The sequence below is a fragment of the Ascaphus truei genome, chromosome 5 (assembly GCF_040206685.1).
Source record: "Ascaphus truei isolate aAscTru1 chromosome 5, aAscTru1.hap1, whole genome shotgun sequence".
NCBI classification, from domain to species: domain Eukaryota; kingdom Metazoa; phylum Chordata; class Amphibia; order Anura; family Ascaphidae; genus Ascaphus; species Ascaphus truei.
The window spans coordinates 126,740,150-126,765,654 of NC_134487.1; the positions used below are offsets into that span (position 1 = coordinate 126,740,150).

Here is a 25,505-nt window from a genome sequence, read left to right on the forward strand (position 1 = left end):
TCATTAGGGGCGGCAGTTTCACTGATCATCTACACAAAGTAAGTTTCATTAACATTTTCTAAGTAAGAGGAATGATTTAAAAAAAAATTGTATTACTAAGAAAACTTAACTAGTTTGTGATTGTCACGATGACATCAACTTTTATCAACACATTTATATTTCTGGGTACTTGATTGAACAGAACAAGTTGCAAAATAAATTGTGATTTATTTCCTTAATAGACAAACACACGACATCTGCAGAATACACTTAAAACAACACGCACTGGGATAAGGAAATGGAAGAAATTGTCCTTTGCTTGCCAGTGCAAGAAATGCAGCCTTGGTTTTAAAAGTCCTGTGGTTATGTGGTTGTTAACCCCTTCACTCCTGGACTGATTGCTGCTGTACTGGAACAAAGTCTTGCATCTTTACATCATGGATTAAAATTCAGGAATCACACTGGGAAATACCTGGGGAGCCACAGTTATAGACTGGCCAAAGCTATCTTTAACATGTGGATCCAATCCCCTCGTGGGAACAAAAAAAAACACGAATAGCCAAGTGACCCACAGTTCATAAGACCGGTCAAAAGGGCTGTCCGGTGGGCAGGGCGCATGGGTCAGGTTGACGCCCATGCCACTTAGCATACCTGGGCTACACCCATTTCTTGGGGCCACTGTGTCTGGTCTCTGACTTAGAGGTGGCACTAGCCTGACATCTGCTGTGCATCAGTATGCCAGTATTGTATACATTATGGGCCTATGGGTCTTGTCATAATTGACACTCTTTTAGACAGGGGGACTCTAAATCTGTGGGAGCCTTTTGAGACTCCATCATAAAAATAATTACAACCCTTTCAGGCTTGGTCATAAAAATACCGAAGCTCATTCACCCATATCACAGCTGGATGTCCAAGTAATTCCTGCTTAGACTTACAAAAAAATACCTCCTGTCTTACATTTAAGATCTTCTATCATGTGTTGGTTAGAGGGTATGGCAAGCAATGCATCTTGTCTTTTACCCTCGCAGACAGGGAATGGCCTGCACATGGGGACTAAAAATGGCTGGGACAGGGCAACAACAGTAATGCATAGCAAATCAGGTATTAACCCTTTCCTCCCCGTCACAGTGATTAACCTATAAATGTTATATCTTCCTTAACTAATGGGCACATACACATGTAGTTGGTTTTATTTTCCTTCTGGTGGTTTAGTGTGGCATGTTATGATATTCTGCACCAAAACTGCCATTGAATCCAATGCAAACTCTGATCTGCTGCTTGATAATGGGATACGGTATGTTATCTGGGGGAACAATGAACAATGTCACATGAAACATCTGTAGCATTCTGGATTGGTTTCTACCAATGAACGGTCCATATCTCGCTAAGCGATCCTTTTCAAGAATGTGACGACAAATTAATATATGCAGCTGCAGCCTGCTGTTGTGTATCGTTCGGATTGGCAGCATTTCTAATGCGTTCCGGATATGTATTTTTCCAGGAGGAAGATGCATTGCTGAGTGACATCTCCTACTCCACCAATGGCAGACAAGTTGGCAGGAAGCTTCAAGACACATTTGCCGACTCCCTTCGCTATGCGAATAAGCTCCTTAACAGTAAATTTGGCTTTGCATCTCGGAAAGTTCCTGCTCACATGCCACACATGATTGACCGCATCGTTATGCAGGAGCTGCAGGATTTGTGAGTATATCTTTGACTCGAGGTGGCTATTACTGAAGGAGCGTCCCCTTGGTAATTGACTGCAATAGAACCCAATGTGCCAGTCCTTGTAATTTCCTCATTCTCACTGGGTATATGAAAATTCTTTAACTCCCATGAAGTTTAGTGTGTTGGAAAATCATGATTTTTAACACACACAAAAAGAGCAGGACATGTTTAGAGAGCAGGTACAAACAGGCTTCTTCTATAGGGGATTACTGCATTAAGAGGCATTTCCACATAGCATTGAGAAATATACTAATCCACTTCTCAATGTAATCCGCTTCTTTAGAAGAATTCTATAGCCTTTTGAGGCCATAACCCCTCCGGTAAAGCACAGTCACGTGACCTTCGCGGCCCTTTACTCTGAAACTATTCGATTTCTCTTCACTGCAAATCATGTCCTGCACCCCATGGGTAGTACTCACCCAGAGATTCCTGAACCAGGTGCACCGGTATTTATTTTGATTTGATATACAGTATTAGGGAGTGCAGCATCATCCCACTGTTCTGCACCCCATGGGAACACAGAACGCGAGCGAAGCTAAAAAATACAATAAGCTTTGCTTGAGCGTGACGTCAGGGGGCCCCTGCAGTGCCAGATCCTATGACATAGTGACAGTCTTGAGGAACCCACAGAGTTAATGTAAACGTTCCACTCTGAATCCTGTGAACAAATGCATACGCTTTTTGTTTTGCCATGTTCACTGTATTCCTAATCTTGTTAAGTGGCCTCATAATTACGTTACAAAGACAGTTTATTAGGTGGCTCCTGCACATGAGTAACGTTGGCATAGACTGTTTTCTGCTGTTGTCTGTGCAGGTATCCAGCGCAGTTTGACAAGACATCCGCACACAAAGTGCGACACTCAGAAGATATGCAGTTTGCCTTTTCTTATTTCTACTACTTGATGAGCGCAATACAGCCGCTTAACGTCTCCCAAATTTTCGATGAAGTAGACACCGACCAATCGGGTATATTGTCTGACCGGGAGATACGTACATTTGCTACAAGAATTCATCAGTTACCTTTAAGTTTACAGGTACGTTTTCTTCTATATGTGTAATACTTATTTTATTTTTTCTATCATTTACCCTCAACGAGGGATCTCCAACCTTTTCTGTAATGAGAGCCATTCCTGATCAATGAAAATTATCCCAAGATACTAAAACATATATTGAAAATATGTGCGGCTGTCCTCTGATGATTGAGGCGGCGAACCCTCCTCACATACAACATCCCTACAAACTCCCCCCCCCCCCCCGTGTTCCTAATCTTTACCCTCACACAATGCCCCCATAAATCATCACACACACACACACACACCCCTACAAAAAAACTCAGACACCATACCCCCCAAATCTCCCCACCCACACACTGTAGTCTCCCAACTCTTCTCTCCCCCCCCCCCCCACACTCACAGACACAACCACACATTTTTGTGTTTTTTTAATTTATTTTTTTATTCGACTCTTAATGCCATTTTTATTGAGTTTTAATATACTGAGCATCCTATGATTTCTACAGCAGGTTTTAACACACTTTCCCAGCAGGGCTAGCTATTTGCAATACTTTCCTGTTTGTGATAATTTGTTGCCAATATTCCCAGCAGTTTCAGCTGCAAACTGTAACAATAGATAATGTTATCTTAGTAATATAAAAAGAATACATTGTAGCTGCTGAGTTACACTGACTGAAGAATTGATTGACACTGAAAGGCAGCCATTTAGTGAACCCTGGCAAGCAGGGTCTTTGCTGATCCATCACCGGAGAACTAATCGGCAGCTTAGGTAATTCAATAACGGTAATCAAAGGCTGCATATATTAAAAACAAATATATGTATATATTAAAAAAACATTAAGTGTTGCTTGGATTGCCTCTTTAATTACTTTTTTTAATTAATATTATTTTTTTGAAAAACCTCTTTCCACTTGCATAACTATTGTTCTTTGTTTTGTACTAACAGGATTTGACAGGCTTAGAACATATGCTGATCAACTGCTCAAAAACAGTCCCGCCTAACAGCACCCAGGATGGTGTTATCCCAACAACGCAAGAATCCTACTATGATCCAAACTTGGTAAGATGGTTTTTAGACTGTACATCTAGTATAAATATAACTCAAAAAGAAAGCTTTGCAGAATAGAATAAGATTGTCACTGTTGGCGGCCCTCGGTATAATAACTTCAAGTGCATTTATTAACCTGTTTTATGTGCACTTAAAGGCCCACTTGCACTAACTTCCATTGGACTATATAACCTAACGTTAACCTTAAATTAACGTTGGGTTATCTGTAACGCCTATCCACTAAAGAGAACAAGTATTATACTGGGTAACCGAGGGGTTAACCACTCAGGCGCTCCAAGAGTCAATAAGGTAGCTGTGTCCTGCTCAGAAAATAAAGTCACGGCTAATCTGCAAGGTAAACCTATGAGCAAAAAAACTCTCCTAGCAGTTAGCTCATCATGGAGCACATATAGCATTGAATGTGGAGACTCACGGTTACTGGAGCAGATGAAGCCGGACAAATGAATGAAAATAAGCCGCAAACAGTCAACCTGCAACCACCAGGGAAATCCTCTGTGTCGGTGGTGGGTCTATGACCCGCAGTTGCTGAGCGGTCAGCTGACACCGCGACCCGGCGTGCTACCGATGACATGCTGGAACAGGTGACACACCTCCCGCCGGAGGTAGGAACGATGCACCGCCGTAGGAAGAAATCGCTGAAACGGCTGAAGTGGTGACTGAAAAAGTTTATTGGAGCATCATGGTAAAAATCTGGCGGATCCTCTGACGCGTTTCAGCCGCAGCGGGCCTTTGTCAAAGAGTGATCCGCCAGTGAATAGGTAGCCCTAATAAGGAGTGTCAGATCCAAAACACCTGTGAGATCTAATCACCACAAGATGATCAGCAGGTATCGGGAGTGACATCAATATGTTAGGAGACAGACATACATAAATAAAATACAGCCAGGTTCATGTACAGTGTACTCAATATGTTTCAAATAGACATATACAGTGTTCGACAAATCACCCAAAAATCTACTCGCCCAACCAAAAAATCTACTCGCCACCTAGTCCCGCCCCCAACCCCGCCCCTAGTCCCGCCCCCAACCCCGCCCCTAGTCCCGCCCCCAACCCCGCTTTAAAATGAAATATATAAATAAAATACATTTAATAAATTCCTAGTCAGAACAACATTCATTTTTGACATAAATGTATTTATTGTATTACATTATACTACAATTAGTCCTTGTTACGTGTGTGTGTGTGTGTGTGTGTGTGTGTGTGTGTGTCGGATCTAGAAATAAAAGCCAGGTGTGAATGACTAGTTTCCTACACCCCTTAACTAGTGTCTGGACGTCCCCGCTTCACAATATCTAAAGCAGCAATCCCGCCTGGTATCTTACCTGATCCGCAGTCCCTCAATGTCCAGGTACCCTCATTCCCGCAATGTTATACATTGGAGGGGAGGTGTTTCTTACCTGTCTTCTGGGTTAGGGGGGGGGTCCGATGTCTTCCGTGTGAAGCTTGAGTCAGATCTGGAAGAAAGCAGTATAGGTTATTTCGGTGTAGTATAGGGCAGTTAAGATATATAGGGTAAATAAGAGATCCCGAAACAGAGTGTGAGACAGACACAGAGAGGGTGAGAGAGAGAGAGGGGATGAGAGAGAGAGAGAGGGGGGGTGAGAGAGAGAGAGAGGTAAGATCCCAGGCGGGACTAGGTGACGAGTAGATTTTTTGGTTGGGCGAGTAGATTTTTGGGTGATTTGTCGAACACTGTGTGTGTGTATGTATGTATATATATATATGAGATATTACCAGATGGCGGTCCAGCAACAAAGAGACAGCACACCAGGGGTATATTCAAAGTAGTATGTATTGTAGAAACATACAGGCACCTCAGCCAACGTTTCGGTCTGCAGAGAGAGACCTTCCTCAGCCCTGAGGCAACATTGCAGCAACCAGCACTCACATGTCACAAGGTATCCAGATGCTAATCCCATAAAAAATCAAATAGATGAGATATTACCAGGGCTGAGGAAGGTCTCTCTCTGCAGACCGAAACGTTGGCTGAGGTGCCTGTATGTTTCTACAATACATACTACTTTGAATATACCCCTGGTGTGCTGTCTCTTTGTTGCTGGACCTCCATCTGGTAATATCTCATATATATATATATATCTATATATCTATATCCTCTCTCCCCTCCTACCCCCCCACCCCACCTGCTCTCCCCCCCTCACCTCTCCCTCTCTCCCCCCCACACCACCTCCTCTCCCTCTCTCTCCCACACCTCCTCTCCCTCTCTCTCCCCCCACACCTCCTCTCCCTCTCTCTCCCCCCACACCTCCTCTCCCTCTCTCCCCCCCACACCTCCTCTCCCTCTCTCCCCCCCACACCTCCTCTCCCTCTCTCCCCCCCACACCTCCTCTCCCTCTCTCTCCCCCCACACCTCCTCTCCCTCTCTCCTCCCACACCTCCTCTCCCTCTCCTCCCACACCTCCTCTCCCTCTCTCTCCTCCCACACCTCTTCCCCCCCCCCTCACCACCTCCTTCCCCCCCCCCCTCACCACCTCCCTTCCCCCCCCCCCCTCACCACCTCCCTTCCCCTCCCCCCACACTCACCACCTCCCCTCCCCCCTCCCTCACCACCTCCACTCCCCCCTCGTCTCTTCCCCCTCTTGCAAAACATGACCTTTAGGTAAACAGAAGCCATGCAATTTTAAACTTTCGCAAGGCAGTGTTAATTTAACCTGATACGTTTATGCTAATGAGCTAAATCATGGGCATTGTTTTTGCATATAATTACCTTTGTGGATATGGGTTAAAGTCCTGGAAAAGAACGTCCGTTACTAATTCAGGGATCCTGCCGTTATTTTTCCTGATTTAACGGCGCTTAGTGCATCTGAGCCAATAAGCCTAGGACAGTGATGATAGCTATATATGGTTAACAGTGCTCTCATTTAACAGATATTACAGTTGTCATTTGCAACCTTTGTGAAATATTTATCACATTCTGTGCCATGGGTTTGCAAATTTAAGCACCGAAGGAATACTACGGAAAGCATGGTAACAAAGGTAGCAGAGATTTGTATACACATTATACTCATCTAAGGGATTGCTACCAATTTTCTAGTCATGGACGATTTTATAAAGCAATTAAAAATGGCTTCCTTTGTTATTTTTTTAAGATGCTCCTCCACTTATTAAAAAAAAAATTCACATTTGACTTCCTAAGTTTTTCTATATGTCACCATATACACATTTAACTGCTTGTACTGTTATTTATATGTATGTATGTATGTATGTATGTATGTTTATTTTTGAATGCAAGTTTTCTTACTTACCTTTGAGTGCTGTCTTGTGTCTGCTCCTGCTGGAGTGGATTACTTTTATTTATGTATGTATGTTTGTTTGTGTGTGTGTGTTTTGTTTGTGTTTGTGTTTGTTTGTATTACATTTTTTTTTCCAGCCAGGTCTGAGGCTCAATAATCAATTGGCTCGATCTTGGTTTTATTACTACTAAAGTTCTGAACTCCTTCCAAAAATGTCAAGTGACACATTTTTAATGCGCAGGTTCACTGTGCTGCAGAATTGTTAACTTTATGCATTCACAATGCAACTTAGTAAATAGACATTCTACACTTCGACATTGTACTGACCATATTTATTAAAGAGAAGAGAAAACCACTTAAAGCTGCAGTTCAAGCAATATACTACATATGTGTTTTTTAATAGATCAGTTCTGTACTATGAGAAAATACTTGTAGCATTTTTTTAAAACAATTTTTAAAGACATTTGAATGTATTCTAATGTAAGCAGCATTTTTTTTCTACAGAAACCATTTACAAAGTCACACCCCCTTCCTCTTCTGAAACAGGCCCTGGCTCTGGAGCCCCGCCCTCTCTCTAGCAGTGCACCAATTGTATCAAGTAACTGCCTGGTCACATGATCTTCCACACACAACTTTGCATCGTGGGTACTGTTCTGCAGCAATAACTGAATTAAATAACCCTGAGCAAAGCGATCGATTACAGGAGAACGGAGCGATCTGCAACGTAGAATCACTTGTCAGTGTGCAGATTGTATTGATGCACATATTGAATGGATTTTTTTTTTTAAACGGCAGCTTGAACTGCAGCTATCGGAGAAGCCTGTGAAAAGGTTTAGTTCGTGCGTTCACATTATACAATAAGGAGTGTAGTTTCATCATTCTGCTTATTTCTGTGACTGTAGAAACAATAAAGCTGGTAAATGCCGGTGCCCATAATGTTTATTAATTTCTATTTATTGCTGATTTTAATTGTTTGTGCCTAAGTTAAAAATGACCTAGTTTTGAAGGGCCATGTCAATATCGGTCATTCTGGCAATAGATATCTCAACGCAACAGCATACTGGAGACCATCAGCATCAAACTAGAATTATTATTATATTTTTTTTAATATTTCACTTATTTGCAGAACGTTTCGCCAAGCCATTTTGTAATGTTTTCAAGCATTTAACGGAAGATCTCCAGACATTGCGCAAAACCTGGTATATGTGGTCTATTTATAGTCTCTGCATTAAGCAAATGTAGTGATTTTACAGAAATGTGCTAATTACCGCAGCTATCGGGCGAAATTGCAATGCACATTGGCTTGGCGAATCGCTTGCAAACTAATTAGGCTGTGTCGCTGGTACAAAATAAAAGGGGGCACATTTTGCGTAGTTGCAATGGAAATATTGCAATGGAAATGTTTGGTACATCTTTACAAACTACTAATTCAAAACGATGTTCAAAAACGTACTTCAAGCATTTGGCTAGATGCACATCTTGTTACTCTGCACTGCATGATAATACATCTAGATTTGATGTTGGTGAATAACGAGGGCTGTTTATTAATTTTTTCACCACATTACAGGGCATTTATATTAAAAAAAATGTTTTATCTAATATCCAATTGTATGACATTGCTGGTGGCAAATAATCTCCAATGCATCACATGTCTTTGCAGCCTCCTGTTACCAAGCAACTTGTAATAAGTTGTAAATCTGTAACAGATCTAATACGTAAAACCTACAAGGACAAAAATAAAAACAGGTATGGTTATGTTTTTGTGTTGATTTAATTACGAATAAGTTAGATTTCAGTTTAAAATCTATAATGTGTAAAACCATCGGAGACCTGCCACACACCCTGGCTCTTGAAATGATCAGCAAGTTGAAAGAATTTTTAACATGAAGTAGAAGGTTATGTGATTCGGAGCCATTGCTTTACTTGCCACTAAGGGCTGCTTACAGTATTTCGGGAATATCTAACAATGACATTTCGTAAAGAAATAAGAGATATGGCAAAAATATTGTTCCAAAAGAAGTTGCGCGTGTGGCCACTCATCTCTTAGGCTGGTTCTTGGCAATAAGCAGGATTATCCATACAGGAATTTGAACTTCCTCGTGCTACTGCGTCATGACCTCATTACATGCGGGAGACACCACCATTACGTAACTTTGCACTTGTTTGTATCACTATGCTTGACAAAGGGCTGTGGTAGCCCGAGACGTTCCTAGTCCTGATTGTGCTTCAGAATAATTATGTAAGATTCAATCAAACTATTGTTTACGCTACTTTATGTAGCAATCTTATTTGACTGATCGGTGTCGCAACTTCTAATTGCTATTTGGGAAATATTGCCCAACAATAGTCCCGGTACTTTTAAAAGTGCTTCTCATGACAGTCAATGGGGACCACCCTGCATTTTATATTGATGTTCCCTTACTCGCTGGCTCGGTGGCAGTGATGTTATCAATAGCCATTTTCTTGAGCCAGCGCAACTGTTGGCGAAAAGACAAGGCAGCTACCTAGTCATGGGTTTGTAGAAAGAAAGAAATGGTCATCAGGGGTTTGTGGGTTTATAAAGACATTATTTTTGAAGATTAAAGCAGCAATCCCACCTGGGAATGTTTTTCTCTATCGATCTATCAATCAAGGGGTCCTCCAGTGTGGAACCGTGCTATTTTCAGTGCTGGGAACCCACTGGTTCCCGTGATAATTACCAGTGAATGTGCCAGTGCTCCTCAAGGAGGAAAGCCTTCTCAGAGCTTAAAAATCTTTATTTATTTATTTATTTTAAATTAAAACACGTTTTAATTTTTTTTTGCCAGGGTTGCTGCTTTAACTTAAGAGTCTATTTATACAAGTTAGGAACAACCATGTGGACATATGAATGGGCCATAAGTGGTCTTGGTACCAGAATGTGTTTGATGCAATAGTAAATATAGGCTTATCTGCATTTGTTCTTTCCTTTTTACCCTTCAAGATTTGAAACCATGGGAGAAGAGGATATTGCATTTAAAATGATCCGCACCAACGTTTCTCATGTGGTTGGCCAGTTAGATGATATCCGGAAAACTCCCAGGTACAATTACCCTTCTGTTCATTGTGGATGATGTCAAGACCATGGCATATTAATAAATCCTTAATTGCATAACAATTTTATGTTTGTATGTCATGTATTCAATATTTGTACTATATAGTTTTATTTTAGGTGTAATAGCCTGTTGGGCAAACACAGAATTGGCCGTTAGCTACAAAGTATGTGGATATATAAAATGATCACTGGGGCATACAGTATGTGTTAAAAATTGAAATTCAATGTTTCTAAGCACAATAAATAATTGTATACTTTTAATTGGATGCAATTTTAATGCCATAAAACTAAAGCAAAGGAGAGAGGACTTTGTAGAGGACATCTTTAGTGAAAATTACTTTTTATAACAAATATTGAATTGTGAAAGGAAAATGATCTAACTACAATTTTTTTTAACTCTTCCAGAAAATTTATTTGTCTCAATGATAATATTAACCACATTCATAAAGATGCACCAACCGTGAAGGCAGTTCTGCGGGACTTTTACGAGTCAATGTTTCCAATACCTTCTCAGTTCGAGCTGCCACGAGAATATCGGAACCGTTTTCTACACATGCAGGACCTGCAGGATTGGTAACATTCACAGCTCTTCTCTGTGTGTAGTGTAATATGAACAGAAGGAATATACTGTACTGGTGGTGATCGTAACAGCTGCCGTCTGACTTAATTATCTGCATTACAGTTTGGCATATAAGCAAGATCAACCTTTTATAACCAAGTACACATTTTTAAAAAAAAATGAGCAGATTTAAACTTTGTTTTGGTGAAATTACCTTTTGATGTGTTGATTTGAATCAGTTTTTTTTCATGTATGCCTTTCATAATTTTTTTTTTTTTTTTTTTTTACATTAAAAAATGTTTTTTTGTTTTTTTTATACAGGAGGAATTATAGAGAGAAGTTAAAATTTTGGACTCACTGTGTCTTGGGAGCCTTGATAGTTTTTACAGTCATTTCCTTTTTTGCTGAACAGGTAATTTTCTTTGATTTTCTCTTTACGTGTTTGCTTTCACCAACTGAACTATTGTACTGTATATACATTATTGGGCTTGCTGGTAAATCAAACGTACATTTCTAAAGTGGTTTTTTTTTTTTTTTTTTAATGTTGGATAATAATTGTGTACACATAACCGTGATATTTTTAAACACATGGGTGCAATAGTCAAGTACTAAGACAGCATTTGTAGTTGCATCTTGCTTAACATTTTCACTTTTGTATACAGAAGTATCTGAAAAAATGTATTCCATTTAGCTCACTTGGAAAAAATGTTGCTCGGCATCTGAAGCCAAAGCAGGTGGTAGTGCTATAAATGTCCTTCGTTTAGAACATTGGGCAGGTACTGTACACTTCCAAACACAGAGCCCACCTTAAGACAGCCAAATAAGATGTTCAGTGCAAAATCGGTTTATTTTTAATTTTCTAGATGCTCTGCTTTCGAACACTGTTTAGTGACTTTTTTTTAATCACTTATCAGTTTTGCCAAAACCCTTACTGGGCCAATATGTTGAAGAGCCATGGTATACAATTAAACAATTACAGCCCATTATTATTTCTGTCTTTTAGCTAATTGCACTTAAAAGAAGGATTTTTCCAAGGAGGAGAATGCAGATTGAAGTGAGTCCAGAAAGAAGCAAGGTGTAAAAGAGAATATACTGAAAATAAGACTACCTCAGTACTGGGGGGAAAATAAATGTCAGGACCTTCACGGATCGAGAGAGAGAGAAAGATTACACGTCAGAAGTCAATATAATATGAAGAAGAATGTGAATGTGTGAAAGTTGCGTTCTGTGGCTGCTATCAACTGGTTTCACTTTACAAGCATTTCATGGCGATATCATCCTTTAAAAGAATTCTGCAGGAGGCACGGCTGCATTGAATGTGGCGTATATTTGCCAGTGGAATATAATATGGGGGATAACTAAGCTGGTATGGAACAGCTACTGTAGCTTGTTGTGCTTCTGACCTTTCAATTCCAAAGGATTCTGAAGTCACAGAAACAAAACTCTTCTTGTTCGTTCTTTGTCGTAATTAGAATGGACAGTGCATACACGCTCTGCGTGGGTGAAAAAATAACCGTATTTGTTCAGCCCTCACAGTTCCCCCATTTTCTGAAATTCTCAGCTGACCATCCTGGATTTTTTTTTTATTGTTTTCCCCAACACTATGGTAATCATTTTTTTGTATGGCTTTCTATGAGGTTGTTGCTGACTGCATTTGTGTTTTGATCATGTAAATACAAGTAAAGTGCCTGTGTACAGAGAATGTTGACCTATTGTAATGGTGGTGGTATATTTTTATTGCAGCCGTGTTCTTAAAGTGTCTCCATGCTCAGGCTGAAGGCGATATCAGTGTTTTGCCTTGCAATCTGTTCTATGGTTCACCAGCAATGAAGAGGTTACATTTGGTCTATTAAAGACAACCTGGTATTTTGTTCTAAGAAAAGATTTTGATAGACCTAAGGACAGTTGTGCTAATCTTCACCACTTCATTCTGACATTGCGTGTTTCATGTTATATCTTATATAAACTAGATTTAAGCATTACACTGATAAAGTAGTAATACTGCAATGATAAAATAAGGTGATATGTAATCATTTTATTATGGTATTGCCATCAGTGAACAACATGCAGTTTAACTCTTCGGAAGGACCATGACGTAGCCACTGCTTCGTTGGGTCGGACACTCCAGGGGCACATGACGTAGTGGCTACATCATGGGTTTTCACATTGTTTTCTAGGACAGATCCAGCCGGCAGCGGAATGGAAGAGGAGAACTCTTCTGTTCCTGTGATCTGTGATGTCACGATCTCGTGATCGCGATGTGCTGCAAGGGCTGTAGCACTCTGGTGCCACGGCCCTTCTGGCAAGCAAAGGTTTAAAGTAGCAAACCTAACAAAATTGGCCATCATTGGAACCAGGGTGTCCACCAGAGTTAAAACAAGCTATTTTTAGCTCCCGGGGCCCCTTATTTCATAAGCTACTTACCAGTGTAGAAATCAGTTTTTCCTAAGGCAGTTTGAATCCAATTGTAAGCCACAAACGATAAAGTTACAGCTTCCTATTGACTTGCATGAACCATAAGATCTGGCGGCCGTTTTGTTTCCCCCAGAAGGACCACTACACTGGTAAGTATCACGAGAATGGAGGTTCCATTGTTCAGCTCCGGAGGATGCCTCGGTTCCATTGTTCTAATTCCAATTTCTAAATATTGTTATAATCAGAATTACTTTTTTAATTTTAATTGCCCATCCCTATTGCTCACCTATGACACCTAAACACCTAACGGGTTTCTTAGTTATGTTAATGATGCAGCAGTCGAGCAGACTCAGCCAGTAGTGTATCTATTGACATATGCACGTATCCGCAAACAAACACCTTGTCTCCACTCCCCCCACGTACCTGCAGGAGAGCCAAGAAAACCGCTTCTGCTGTATTTAAAGCTACTGCAATATGATGTTGCTCTAAAATATGCGATAGGACTGCATATTTTCTTTTTATATATACAACGATTGCATTTGATTGCATATGTGCCGATTGTTCTCACTGACACTATGGTAATGATTTTTGTAGGCCTTTCTACAAGGATGGGGTTTGTACAAAGACGTGCAATTATTCTATTTTATTCCATACCGGCTGTGTTGCTCTTTTTTTTTTTTATCTGCTTCTCTGTACTGCCAATACATACATCTATTCTATACACATTGTTTCAGTATCTTTTTTTCATTTTATCTGATAGGTCTTGCACATATTTGGAATGCTCAGGTTTTTAACGCACATTGTGTAGTTTAAACATCATTTGGTACATAAATAATATTAGATCATATGAATATGTCTGTTACGGTTTCTCATTTTTACAGAATCCGATTAGATACTTAACTTGTGATGCATTTCATTTTGTAATGAGGTGTTCTGCAGCTCTGCTTTGGATTTATACTGGCTAGATTTTTCCTAAGTGGACCCCACTGGATTTTCTTCCGCCACTGAATTAACTGTATGTTTATGAAAAGTTATCGTAGGGAAGAGGCATGGTATAGTGGTTAAGATATTTGTTTATCAAGAATGCACAACTTTGTGGGTTTGATTCCACCCTCGGCCACCTACGCACAAGTCACTGAGCAGTAATTTTACCATGTCATTTTATGTCGTTATCCATTTAATAGTCCTAATGAAAAAAGGTCGTTTTTTTTTTTTGTTTGTTTTTTAATCTAGTTTAGATTTATTGGGTTTGGAAGAGTTAAATACCAGCACATGCTTGATCACTGCATTTTCTATTGAGATGTTTCTAAGAGTAAAAAATGTAAATGGGGATCAGTAGCGTACTCGCAATTAATTTTGATGTTTAGAAAACTTGAACACTTTTTCTGCTCAAAATAATTAAAATGCTATACCAGATTTGAAAGATGTAAGTTATATGTACAATGCCAAGAAGTAAGAGTTGTATGGTGTTCCTCATGCTATTATAATCTTTGTTTGCAGTGTAATCCCTTTATGCTACTTGTGTGCCTTTTTTTAATGCAGATTTTTTTTGTTTTATTATTTGCTAGTAAATTAAATATTGAAATGAGTTAGTGTGTAAATTGGGTCAATCAATTTTTCTAAAATCGTTCAAAACTACTGAAAAGTTGCTTACATGAATGAAGAATACATTATTCCATACCTGGAAATCAAGGTTAGGGAAGTCTGTTGCCTTATAAATATTGCCCACAAGAGTCTAACAATTAACTGCAGTAACCTTGCAAAAAACTTTGGAAGGGGAAAAAGCATTGATTGAACAATCACACAGAAGTTTAATTTACTCGTTTCATTAGATTCATCTTGTATACTTGTCATCTGCTTGAAGTCATTTAATGTCCCTTATTCTTGGTATGTAACTTGACAAGACCTCTATTATGTAGACGCTTAAATGATCAGATTACATGTGTTGAACTGAAGCCAAAGAATATTATACTGTACGTGACATAACCTTTTATGTTCAGTAGTACTGTAGCTATTGTCGATCATTCTGACAGCCGGGATTAGACAGTGTCCTTTGGGAAAACTATTTACATCGTCTTAATGCACCAAACAGGCAGCCGACACGATACCCCAATTCTTTCATACTGTAATGCTTTATTTTAAGCAAATGACATTTCCCCAGCAGTGATATCAGATACAATAACATTTGTCACTACCATTCAGTTTTTATTTTCTAACCCGTCATAACTTCAAACAACAATGAGCATAAAAAAAATTCAAGATTACTGTAGGTCCATTATTTGGTAGACCATGTTCTTAAATGCAAAGCTCTAGAGCAGAAGTGTCCAACTCCAGTCCTCAAGGGCGGCCAACAGGTCTTCCACTGAGCCACTCCTGGAGCCACCTGTGCTGAAGCAGGGATATCCTTAAAACCTGACGTGTTGGTGGCGTTTGAGGACTAGAGTTGGCAACTCCTGCTCTAGAGGGTACATTTCTGGTTTGATTGACGGATATGTAATGGAGTGTTTCACAGTCAAACATTGAATACATATATTGGTGTACAGAATAAATATATATTTTAAATATATTATACCAATTTCATGAGTAATATTGTGGAAGTTTATATCTTATATAAAAGGTAGGTGTGTATAGTAACGTGCAAAAATAAAACCATGCAATGGAGAGGCTTTTTTCTTCTTAGTCTCCCAGTACTCTGTTCCAGAGATCCTCAAAGTGATTGAGAGAGAAATAAACTTCAGTTTGTTGTTGAAGATAAACAGATTTATACAGATTATGGAGTACAATTTAACTCACATTTTGTACATTCCTATGTTTGTTGTACAGTGGTCTTTTGAGGATCTTTCCAAGGTCTTTTGTGGGGTCCTCATCCAGTCTTTCTTTCTCTGGTGTCCTGCTCCTCGCTAGCGAGTCTGATGGAATGCTGGGGATGCCGGCACACTCACCCAGCATTCTCTTCCTGCTTGTGACATCACAAGTCTCGCGGGAAGCGAATCAGATGGTCTTGCAGCTGAATCATGGACCTCCGGACACTTCTCACTCATCTGCCAACGATTTGCTCCTCGACTCGACGCGTTTCACCTCTTGGACTTCATCAGGAGTCTAAAGTGCATGTGTCTGGCTAACATTTATATACTCTATATGGCTTATCTTTTAATAATTGCTTAACTAGAGAGGAAATATTTTAAATGCATTCAAATTTCATTGTGTCCTTATAAAGTTACAAAAGCTATCCATACAATCATATCTTACTTCTTATAAAATACTTACCGCTAAGATTTTGAAAAACAATTTATACGTATCCAATACATTAAATATTAAGAAAGATCCTCTCTTTCTTTCATTTAAAACAGGAGAACATTTTTATAATGAAGATTCTTCAAATTGCAAATCAGACAATGTCATATCTTCTAGAGTGTCTGTCTGTGCGGGCTCCAGTATGTTGGACACACAACTAGACCTGTGCACATTGTGTCAAAAGTTCCTTCTTTATGTTTCCATAGTGTCCCCAAACATTTTAAATTAAAACAATGGTGACCCTACAGGTTTAAAATATAGTTATTGAAAAAGTCCAAAAAAAATTGGAGAGGTGGCGATATAATCCGAACCCTTTCTCAAAGGGAAACATTTTGGATTTTTAAATTATAAACTTTAATACCTAACAGACTAAATGCTGAGATAGAAACCTGGTCCTTTTAAAACATTGTTTTTAAACTATTCCATTTTAAATGAGTGTATTGTATATAACTTTCTTGTAAATGATCAAATGCAAATAAATTATTGGTTAGGGTTTTTAATTATAAGGTATTTTTAAATTCCTTATAACCCATTGTATTATCATATTAAAATATTATATATACTAATCAATTTTTGTCTCCTTGTTTTCTTCCCCATATATTACATTGAGTTAATCTGTTATAACTTTTATTACTCCAAATAATTTAAATATTACTGCCATGTAGAAAAATGAACATCAAGTTATCAATGGTTAATTAATCTGTAATTGTTTATTACACATACACTAGAACTGATGTCATTTTTACAGCAGGATTTTAAGTATATTATATAAATACATTATAAATATTGACTTATATATAGAGATTGTATCTTTCTTAATTTTTAATGTTTAATGTATTAGATAATATGTATAAATTGTTTTTCACAATCTTAGCTGTATGTATTTTATAAGAAGTAAGATATGATTGTATGGATAGCTTTTGTAAATTTAGAAGGACACAATGACATTTGGATGTATTTAAAATATTTCCTCTAATTAAGCAATTATTAAAAGGTTAGCCATATAGAGTATATAAATGTTAGCCAGACACATGCACTTTAGACTCCTGATGAAGCCCGAGGTGAAACGTGTACAGTCTAGGAGCAAATCGTTGGCAGAGGAGTGAGAGGTGTCCGGAGGTCCGTGATCCAGCTGCAAGACCATCTGATCCACTTCCCGCGACACTTGTGACATCACAAACAGGAAGAGAACGCTGGCTGAGTGTGCCGGCATCCCTAGCGTTCCTTTAGACTCATGAGCGAGGAGCAGGACACCAGAGAAAGAAAGACTGCATGAGGACCCCACAAAAGACCCCTGTACAACGAACAATGGGAGTGTAACATTTTGCACCATAATCTGTTTATCTTCAACTACAAACTGAAGTTAATTTCTCTCTCAATCACTTTGAGGATCTCTTGAAGAAAAAAGCCTCTCTGTCGCATGGTTTTATTTTTGCACGTTATTATACACACCTACCTTTTATATAAGATATAAACTTGCACAATATTACACATGAAATTGGTATAATATATTTATAATCTATATGTATTCTGTACACCAATATATGTATATTTATGCACTGCACTTTGAATATTTCAATTTAGCACTTTAATTACACAGCTCCAGTCTAGGGATTGGTGATGATTTTTATATAAGCACACTTGTCTATTTAGCCCAGCACTTTTAAAGTTATTCCATTGGTTAGCACTCCCCTTATTTTCTCACAGTACTTTATCAGAACCTTTACTGTTGATGGGTTTTTTAGGGTTAGAGCTTCATTTATCTATTTATTAGGCTAGTAGCGCCGGGTTTTATTCTCTTCCAAAACATTGAATACAGACATATACAAGTTGTCCACAAATTATAAATGTACTGTATATGTTTTGCTGCTTATTAAATGTTTTTTTTTTATTTGTACAAAGAGTAATTCTAACTACGTCTTTGATCAGTGTGGGCTGCATACGCCCTCTATTTGAGAGATTCTTCATGATTTGTTGAAAATATATAATTTTCTGCTTTGTAAAAAAAAAATTATTCAACCCGCTACAAGTCAAAGGAAGATGAAGAGATTTTTATGTGAAATATTTTTACTTTTTCAAGGGCTTTTCTGTGAAATTAGCTTTTTACATGTGCTGCTTAACATGCGATTTAAACAACATGAATGGAGGAAAAATGAAATGTCATGTTTTATATATAACTCTTGGGGGAGCTGTAACATCTTTATCATTTGTACTTCTTGTAATGCAAGGGGGAAAGGCTGATCTATGGCTGATGTATGGCAACTGTAAGGTGTGTAAATAAACTGCACTAACGGTTTGCTTGTAATCTAAATAATAAATTATACTTTGTTTAAGGTTTATAACTTTTAGCTATTTTCTTTTTTAAATAAATTCTCATTGTTTTTGGAAATTTTATATAAAAGATGCATAAATGACACAATATGCCATGGTTTATTAAAGCAATGGTTATCAGCGTGCTTTCCGCAGTTACAAGCAAGTTTCCTTACATCACTAGTTTATAAAAGCCGTAACCCTGTTTGTTCATTTTTCTGCACATTTTGTTAACATACCTGTCTAGTTAAAGCTCCAATGCGAGAAATCAAAAAGGCCGCCAAGTCTTGCAGACTCCTCAGCCAATAGGAAGCCGCAACGTTATCGGAGGATGACGTTGCTGCTTTTTATTGGCCGACTGTTTAAATCTCCATAAATTAGCACCAGCAACTAAACCAGGGAGCATCTCGGGAAGGCTGGTGGTCTAAAAGTAACCCGGTTCTGCTCTGCAGGTTCGAATGCTGTGTAAAAAAGAAAAAATTAGAAAACAAGATTTTAGGCTGGATGGTTCTTTTAAGAGTTAGAAGGTAATGTATAGTTTAAAACTAATGTGTATTTGAATAGCACTGTTATAGCAAATTTCAAACAATTTTCCTTTAAAAAAAAAAATGATGATTGATTGGCATATGTGGTGGGAGAAGAGGAGGTGCTTTCAAAATCATCACATTTATAGGACTGTAATCCACACTTCTATAAACAAAAGTATGTCCTATTTTATCTTGAACTATATTGCTCTTATGTCAATTAGGTATTACACTTCAAGAAGCCTCCATCAAACACAGTACATCTATATTCTGTGAAATTTGTTGTGCTTTTTTGAGAGAGGACTTTGGGTCTAAAATCTGGAGAGACATGTCTTTGAAACACACATTAAAATAGTAGATGTTTTGCATGCATGGGTACTGTAACTTTATTGAAAATTTAGTCAATATTTCTTTATGCGACTGGCGCTTTAATATTTTGCTTCACACTAAATCTGAAAGGAAAGCTCTCCTGTAAAGCTGCTGTAGGAATGGTGTATTATATTAAATCTTTTACAAAGTTTGCGTAGTCTATTTTTCTGTAGGAACCCTAGAACAATTAGTTGGTCAGTAGAATGCCTGTTACCCTGTCTTCTGTTTACAAGCTAAACAGGCTTATTAGAAATAGGGACACCATTATTAAAGTTATAAAAACGTCTAGTTTGTGTACCAAACACAGGCTGATAGTATGCAATGACAAAATAGTGTAAATAAATCGGTAAAACGTATTTATACCAAGTCTAGTGGTATTTCCTTATATGGATACTCTTATTTTATTTTATTTTAAAAGTAGGTTTTCATTAAAGGTGCTCATTGTGCAGTATAACTTATCAGCTGCTAGAAGATTAATTATTTAAATCATGCCTCACGAATTAGAAGTATTGGCTTTAAGGAAAAAAAAGAATCCCTGAAATGTAACTAGAAATAGAATGTGCTAAATTGTGGCAACCAATAATGCTACTTGTGGCAGGGAATTCTGTTTGTCCAGGAATGCCAAAAGGGTTCAGCACAGTATCAATGTCAAGTATCCGTGTGAATTCCTTTACATCTAGAATGCTGGATAAAAAGCTCTATTTTGGAGTGTCATGGTCACACACACACACACACACACACCACAATCACACACACACACACACACCACAATCACACACACACACACACCACAATCACACACACACACCACAATCACACACACACACACACCACAATCACACACACACACACCACAATCACACCTACTAATCAGAAGATATCAGACTTGAAATATGAACTACAAAAAGGATCATCTTCACATTTCTTTAGTTCTTCTGGAGCCTTGCCAAACAGCTGGTGGATAAGTGTACACCTTCCAGAAAATGTGCTGTGAAGCAGCAGAGTAAATGAGTATTTCAGTATTAGGTGATACCTTTTTAACAATGGATATAAGACAAGTTTTCGAGAGCTCTCCTCTTCAGGTCAGCAATTCTGACTTACAAAATCTTCAAAGAGTTTAACACAGATGTAAAAAAAGATGTAGAAAATGAATGGTAAATAAACAGACAGGGCAATAAATAGATGAAAGGGACAGTGTTGAAATGGGACCATACATCCATCAGCGAGGGGGGGGGGGGGGGGGACAGAGAATGAATACACTGCTGCTTCTTGTTACATGACCAGGGCAACTGGGGGCATAGTCCTGTAACAGATATTTCCTTAGCACTGCTAGTGGACGATGCAGTCTCTGTCACTGCTACATGCTCCTTGATTTGTTCATAAAGAAATCTCCATTTCAGTACAGGGGGCTCAAAAAGAGTTTATTTATATATTGAAATGTTTACCTCATTAGCAGAAGAGGGCAGGTGTTAAGCAGAAGCAGCAAGAAAAATCTTGTCAGAAAACTAATAAGATCAACTCAGAAGATACTTAAAAAAAAAAAACCATTGCAGCTCAATGTCCAGCCCCCACAAGTCTTGTTTCAGACATACAATTAAGGGGAGCAAAGGAGATTCTCCTCCCTTTGTGAAAAACAAAACTCTCCCAGGAAGTAGAGGTGTGATAAAAGCTTGTTCAAGCAGACATCTCTATTCCATAACAGATGATGAACCCATAAGGGGCTAGTCTTCATCACAGAAAAAGTCTCCAGACTCTAGTGATGAGGGTTAGTTTGGCAGAAAAATATCCCTCCCTCTCAACTTGAGTACCATCTGAGCAATTGACACACTCAAAATTACTGTTTTTTCCCACTAACTTGACCTTCTGTTCTATCCTTATAAGGGAGTATGTATAATAAAGTATGTATCTTTATTCATACACCACCCACAGTGTACTTGACACTTTACAAAAGAAAATACTGTTCAGGAAATAATACAATATGTGCAAACAAATCTATGCAGATACATGCTTATATAGCAATAGCTGGCTCCTAAGATTAGTTTTCTAATTTCGAAAACTCTAATTGATTTGGCACTAACTTTCTACAGGAAGCTAGCGATAGACATATAGTACACAGCCTACATATAGGGGCCTATTCACAAAGCAGTGATAAAATAAGTGCATTTGTGTACGACTATGCATTTTTTTTATCACGTGTTAAGACGTGAGGCCAAAACCGGGATTCACTAAGAAGTGAAGGCCATTTTTTTAAGGCCAATACAAAAAACAGGTTGGACGATAGTGCATTTTTTTTTATAAGTGATGTCGTGCTATAAATTCTATAGCGCGATAGCTGATAGAAAAAACTGCAGCCTGTAAGAGTTGCATGGAGACACATGCTCTTGCAGGCGATCGATCGTGCATTAAAAATATTGATTTTGATAAGTGTTATTCAGCAGGGGGTCTCCTGAGCTGACCCGTATTGGTTTCAGCCTCGGGGGGCCCCCTACTTCCTGAGATACAGGCCCCGTTATGGGGTGCCGGTATCCCCTGTGCTTTTAAACCTCCCGCATCACGTGACCGGGGGATTTAAATCCTGCACTGGGATACCGGCACCCTATAACGGGTCTGTATCTCGGGAAGTATGAGGTCCCCGAGGCTGAAACCAATGCGGTTCAGCTCAGGAGACCCCCTGCTCATGTACACTACTATCAAAATCCCAATAACAATTTGAAAAAATTAATTACCGTAGTGGCTATTCGCTATGGTAATGAAGCAGCTTTAATTTTTATTAATAGTGTGCGGGAGCAGGGGGTCTGCTGAGCTGAACCACGTTGAGTTCAGCCTCGAGGACCCCCTGCTTCCTGAGTTACAGGCCGCGGTATGGGATGCCGGTATCTCCTCCAGTATTTAAATCCCACGGTCAAGTGACAAGGACGATTTTAAAATGGTGGTGATGCTGGCCCCCGATGCCCCATACCAGGACCTGTAACTCGGGAAGCAGGGGGTCCCTGAGGCAGAAATCAAAGCGGTTCAGCTCAGGAGACCCCCTGCTCCGGCACACTATTATTAAAAATTACATTAAGGCAACAAAATGAAATCCCTTTAATTGCTGAGATTCGGAATCGGATTTGGTCGGTTTGCCAGATGGAAAAGTTGACGAGCCTGGTCAACGACACTGGTACAAACTATCTAAAAGTCTGGACACCATGGCTGGCCCAGACAGACATACTGGGGGTGGAAAGGGCCACGATTTGGCATTGATTGAGGTAAGTGCGTTCTCCCTCGAAAGACGGCCAAAAGGGGTGATTTGGGCTTCAGGGCCCCTTCAGAAACAAACAAGCAGTCAGTGACGGGTAGAATCTAGAGTAATGGACAGAACCGACGCAGGGAATGCACCCTGTTTCCTCAGACGCAGAGAGCCAGCCGGTACTCACACGAAAGCGGAGCCACGGCAGGAGACCCCCCCCCCCCCCCGACACAGTACCCCACCGCCCCCCCCCCCCTCTCTTCCCTCAGGGAGCTGTATGTCTGTCGGTTTACCCGGTTTGTCTGTCAGTAGACGTACTTTCATACCACGGAGTGTTGGCGACTGTAAGCTGTACCTGTATTACACCTGTATGCTCTGTATGTAATTTACGTAAGTGCCAAATAAAACTGAAGTTGAAAAAAAAAAAAAAAATTACATTAAGGCAATGAAGGGGTTAAGGCACAATAGCAGGTTTATTGGGGACAGAGGGGGTGAGTGAAGGGGGTACTTGGCCCTTCACTCACCCCCTCTGCCCCCAATAAACATTACAATATTTGCTACCCACCAATGCACAACCCACCCACCCCCTGTGTCCCCAACAACCCCTATACCCCCCTAACACACAAAAGCATTTTATTTCTGCACATGATTGATACCAGAGGCCGGCGGGGGACCTCGGGTGGTCCCCACATGTGTCCGGGGGCCCTCGGGTGGTAGTCGCGGGTATCCTGGACAACCGTGGAAACCACCCAGAGACCCCCGCCGGCCTCTGGCATTAATGCTGGGCAGGAAAAAAAGAAAACATGCTTTTATGCATGTCTCCATCTCTTTTACGCCGGCCTTTAGCTGGTGAAAAAATCTGGTGAGCTTTTACAGTACGATAAAGTTATCACTGCTTTGTGAATAACAGTTATTGGCAAAAAACGGCGAGTTTGGCCTTTTTTGGCCAATCGGACGCCTTTTTTTTTCACTGACTGTTTATGGGTGATAAAAAGCCATTATAGTGTGATACTGTACTGCACTGTTATCACTGCTTTGTAAATAGTAGAGCAGGCAGTAGCATGCTATAAAGGCATTTATCACTCTTTAAACCACTTATCACTGCTTTGTGAATCGGCCCCATAATCCCTCAGAATTGACCCGTGAATTTAAAACGCAAAGCCACAACAGAAAAAACGTCTTCCAGACAATGGCTACATCAAATAGAACAAACACAAATGCCAGTCCGGTGAGTTGTACTCTCTCACAGCCTTGGTCCCACCAAGAAAATTATCACTGGGGACCTATTACTTTGGATAAATGGGCATAAAAAAAACTGGTTTGTTTGGGGTTTGCTCTTTCATGAAGAAGTTTTCCCCTTTCGGTTTCCCAATGTCTAAGAAACTACAGCCCTTTCTTAGACACTGCTCTATCCCGGGCTCTAACATAGGAAGATGGAGATGGTGTATCCTTCAGTCTCAGGATTTGACAGCCACTGGTTTCCTGTACCGAAACCAGATGGCTTCTTCCGTCCAGTGTTAAATGTAAAGGGACGGAACCATAAAACACAAAAGGTTCCCCATGAAGGGGGCTCATTGGCATCCTCCCCTTAATTCAACAAAATACACAGTATATGGAAATAGATCTAAAAAATGCTTTCCATTCTTTATTAATATATTCCAATCAATGGACTGTTTTAGTTTTGCCCTTATGCCTTCCCTCCTCTATCCCTATTGCTGAGACACAAAATCTGAACACACCAAGCCAAATAAATAGTTCTAGTGTACCGAATGTGGCTGTCCAAATCATGGTTTCTGATCGTTAGGTATACCTCGGAGGCCTAAATAACTTCTGTGTCTCACCCAGCAGTGCTCCCAGGGGCACTATTGCAGAAACTTCTGCAAACCATGTTGATGTCAGCCCTTTTGGGTTTCAAATAGACACAGATACAAGAATAGACGACATTATCATGTGCAGCCCAGAATGTTCTCAGATATAGTTGATTGCTGATAAGATGGATCTTTCAATTCCATGTTCAATTAAGTCCTGTTTTTTCTGATCTACAACTTTCATTGAAATTTAGCAGCTTTGACACTCAGATCTTATGATCAGCTGAGATTAATATTAACCTAATCTGTAAGAACCTGCCTTAAATTAGGGGTGCTTCTCTGATTGAACTCATATGTCCAAGACAATGTAAGATGAGCCGTCTGTTTGCTCAAGGCTAATCACACACACAGCTTTTACAGCTTGGTAGTTAATTGTGAAGCGGAGCCTGTGGAGTTAATGCCTAGTGGAGTCACATGTAGTGCAAGGGGTAAACTGAGTGTGGAGCCGTTTCTGGTGATTGAATTGGCTGCAGTGTACACACAGTGAGATCGGTATGGAGTACAGTACTCACAATGATAACCATCCTTTGTTGTCCCCTTCCTCTCCTGGCGTGACGGACACCTAGACCGGTGACCTGCGTCCCTCCATAGCGTGGCCACGATCCGAGTGAACAATAGTAGAGTAGATGATCGATGCCGCCGCCGCCGCCGCCCCTGTTTACTCAGATTCGCCAGGAAGTGGTTGAATTTAAAAAAACTTTATTGGGCTACATAAAACAGATATTGAGACAAACAACTAGAGAACCTCCTCCCACGCGTTTCGAGCAAGACTGCTCTTTCTCAAGGAGTGTTTGATAAAGCGCCCTGTGCGTTACTCTTTGA

At 39.7% G+C, this 25,505-nt stretch overlaps 1 protein-coding gene across 2 annotated transcripts in view; it reads left to right on the forward strand.

Moving 5' to 3' along the window:
* Window positions 1-13,812, forward strand: part of GNPTAB (N-acetylglucosamine-1-phosphate transferase subunits alpha and beta) — a 69,610-nt gene extending 55,798 nt beyond the window's left edge. Inside the window, exons 14-21 of one of the 2 annotated variants that reach the window (XM_075600637.1) lie at window positions 1,484-1,683; window positions 2,525-2,744; window positions 3,670-3,783; window positions 8,703-8,788; window positions 10,005-10,103; window positions 10,521-10,688; window positions 10,996-11,086; window positions 11,678-13,812. In XM_075600637.1, the coding sequence (XP_075456752.1) occupies window positions 1,484-1,683; window positions 2,525-2,744; window positions 3,670-3,783; window positions 8,703-8,788; window positions 10,005-10,103; window positions 10,521-10,688; window positions 10,996-11,086; window positions 11,678-11,755 (1,056 nt within the window). In that variant the 3' untranslated portion in view covers window positions 11,756-13,812. Of the gene's footprint in view, window positions 1-1,483; window positions 1,684-2,524; window positions 2,745-3,669; window positions 3,784-7,546; window positions 8,656-8,702; window positions 8,789-10,004; window positions 10,104-10,520; window positions 10,689-10,995; window positions 11,087-11,677 lie in introns of those variants that run through there. The other variant, XM_075600638.1, reaches the window with a different exon arrangement.
* Window positions 13,813-25,505: the final 11,693 nt, after the last annotated feature.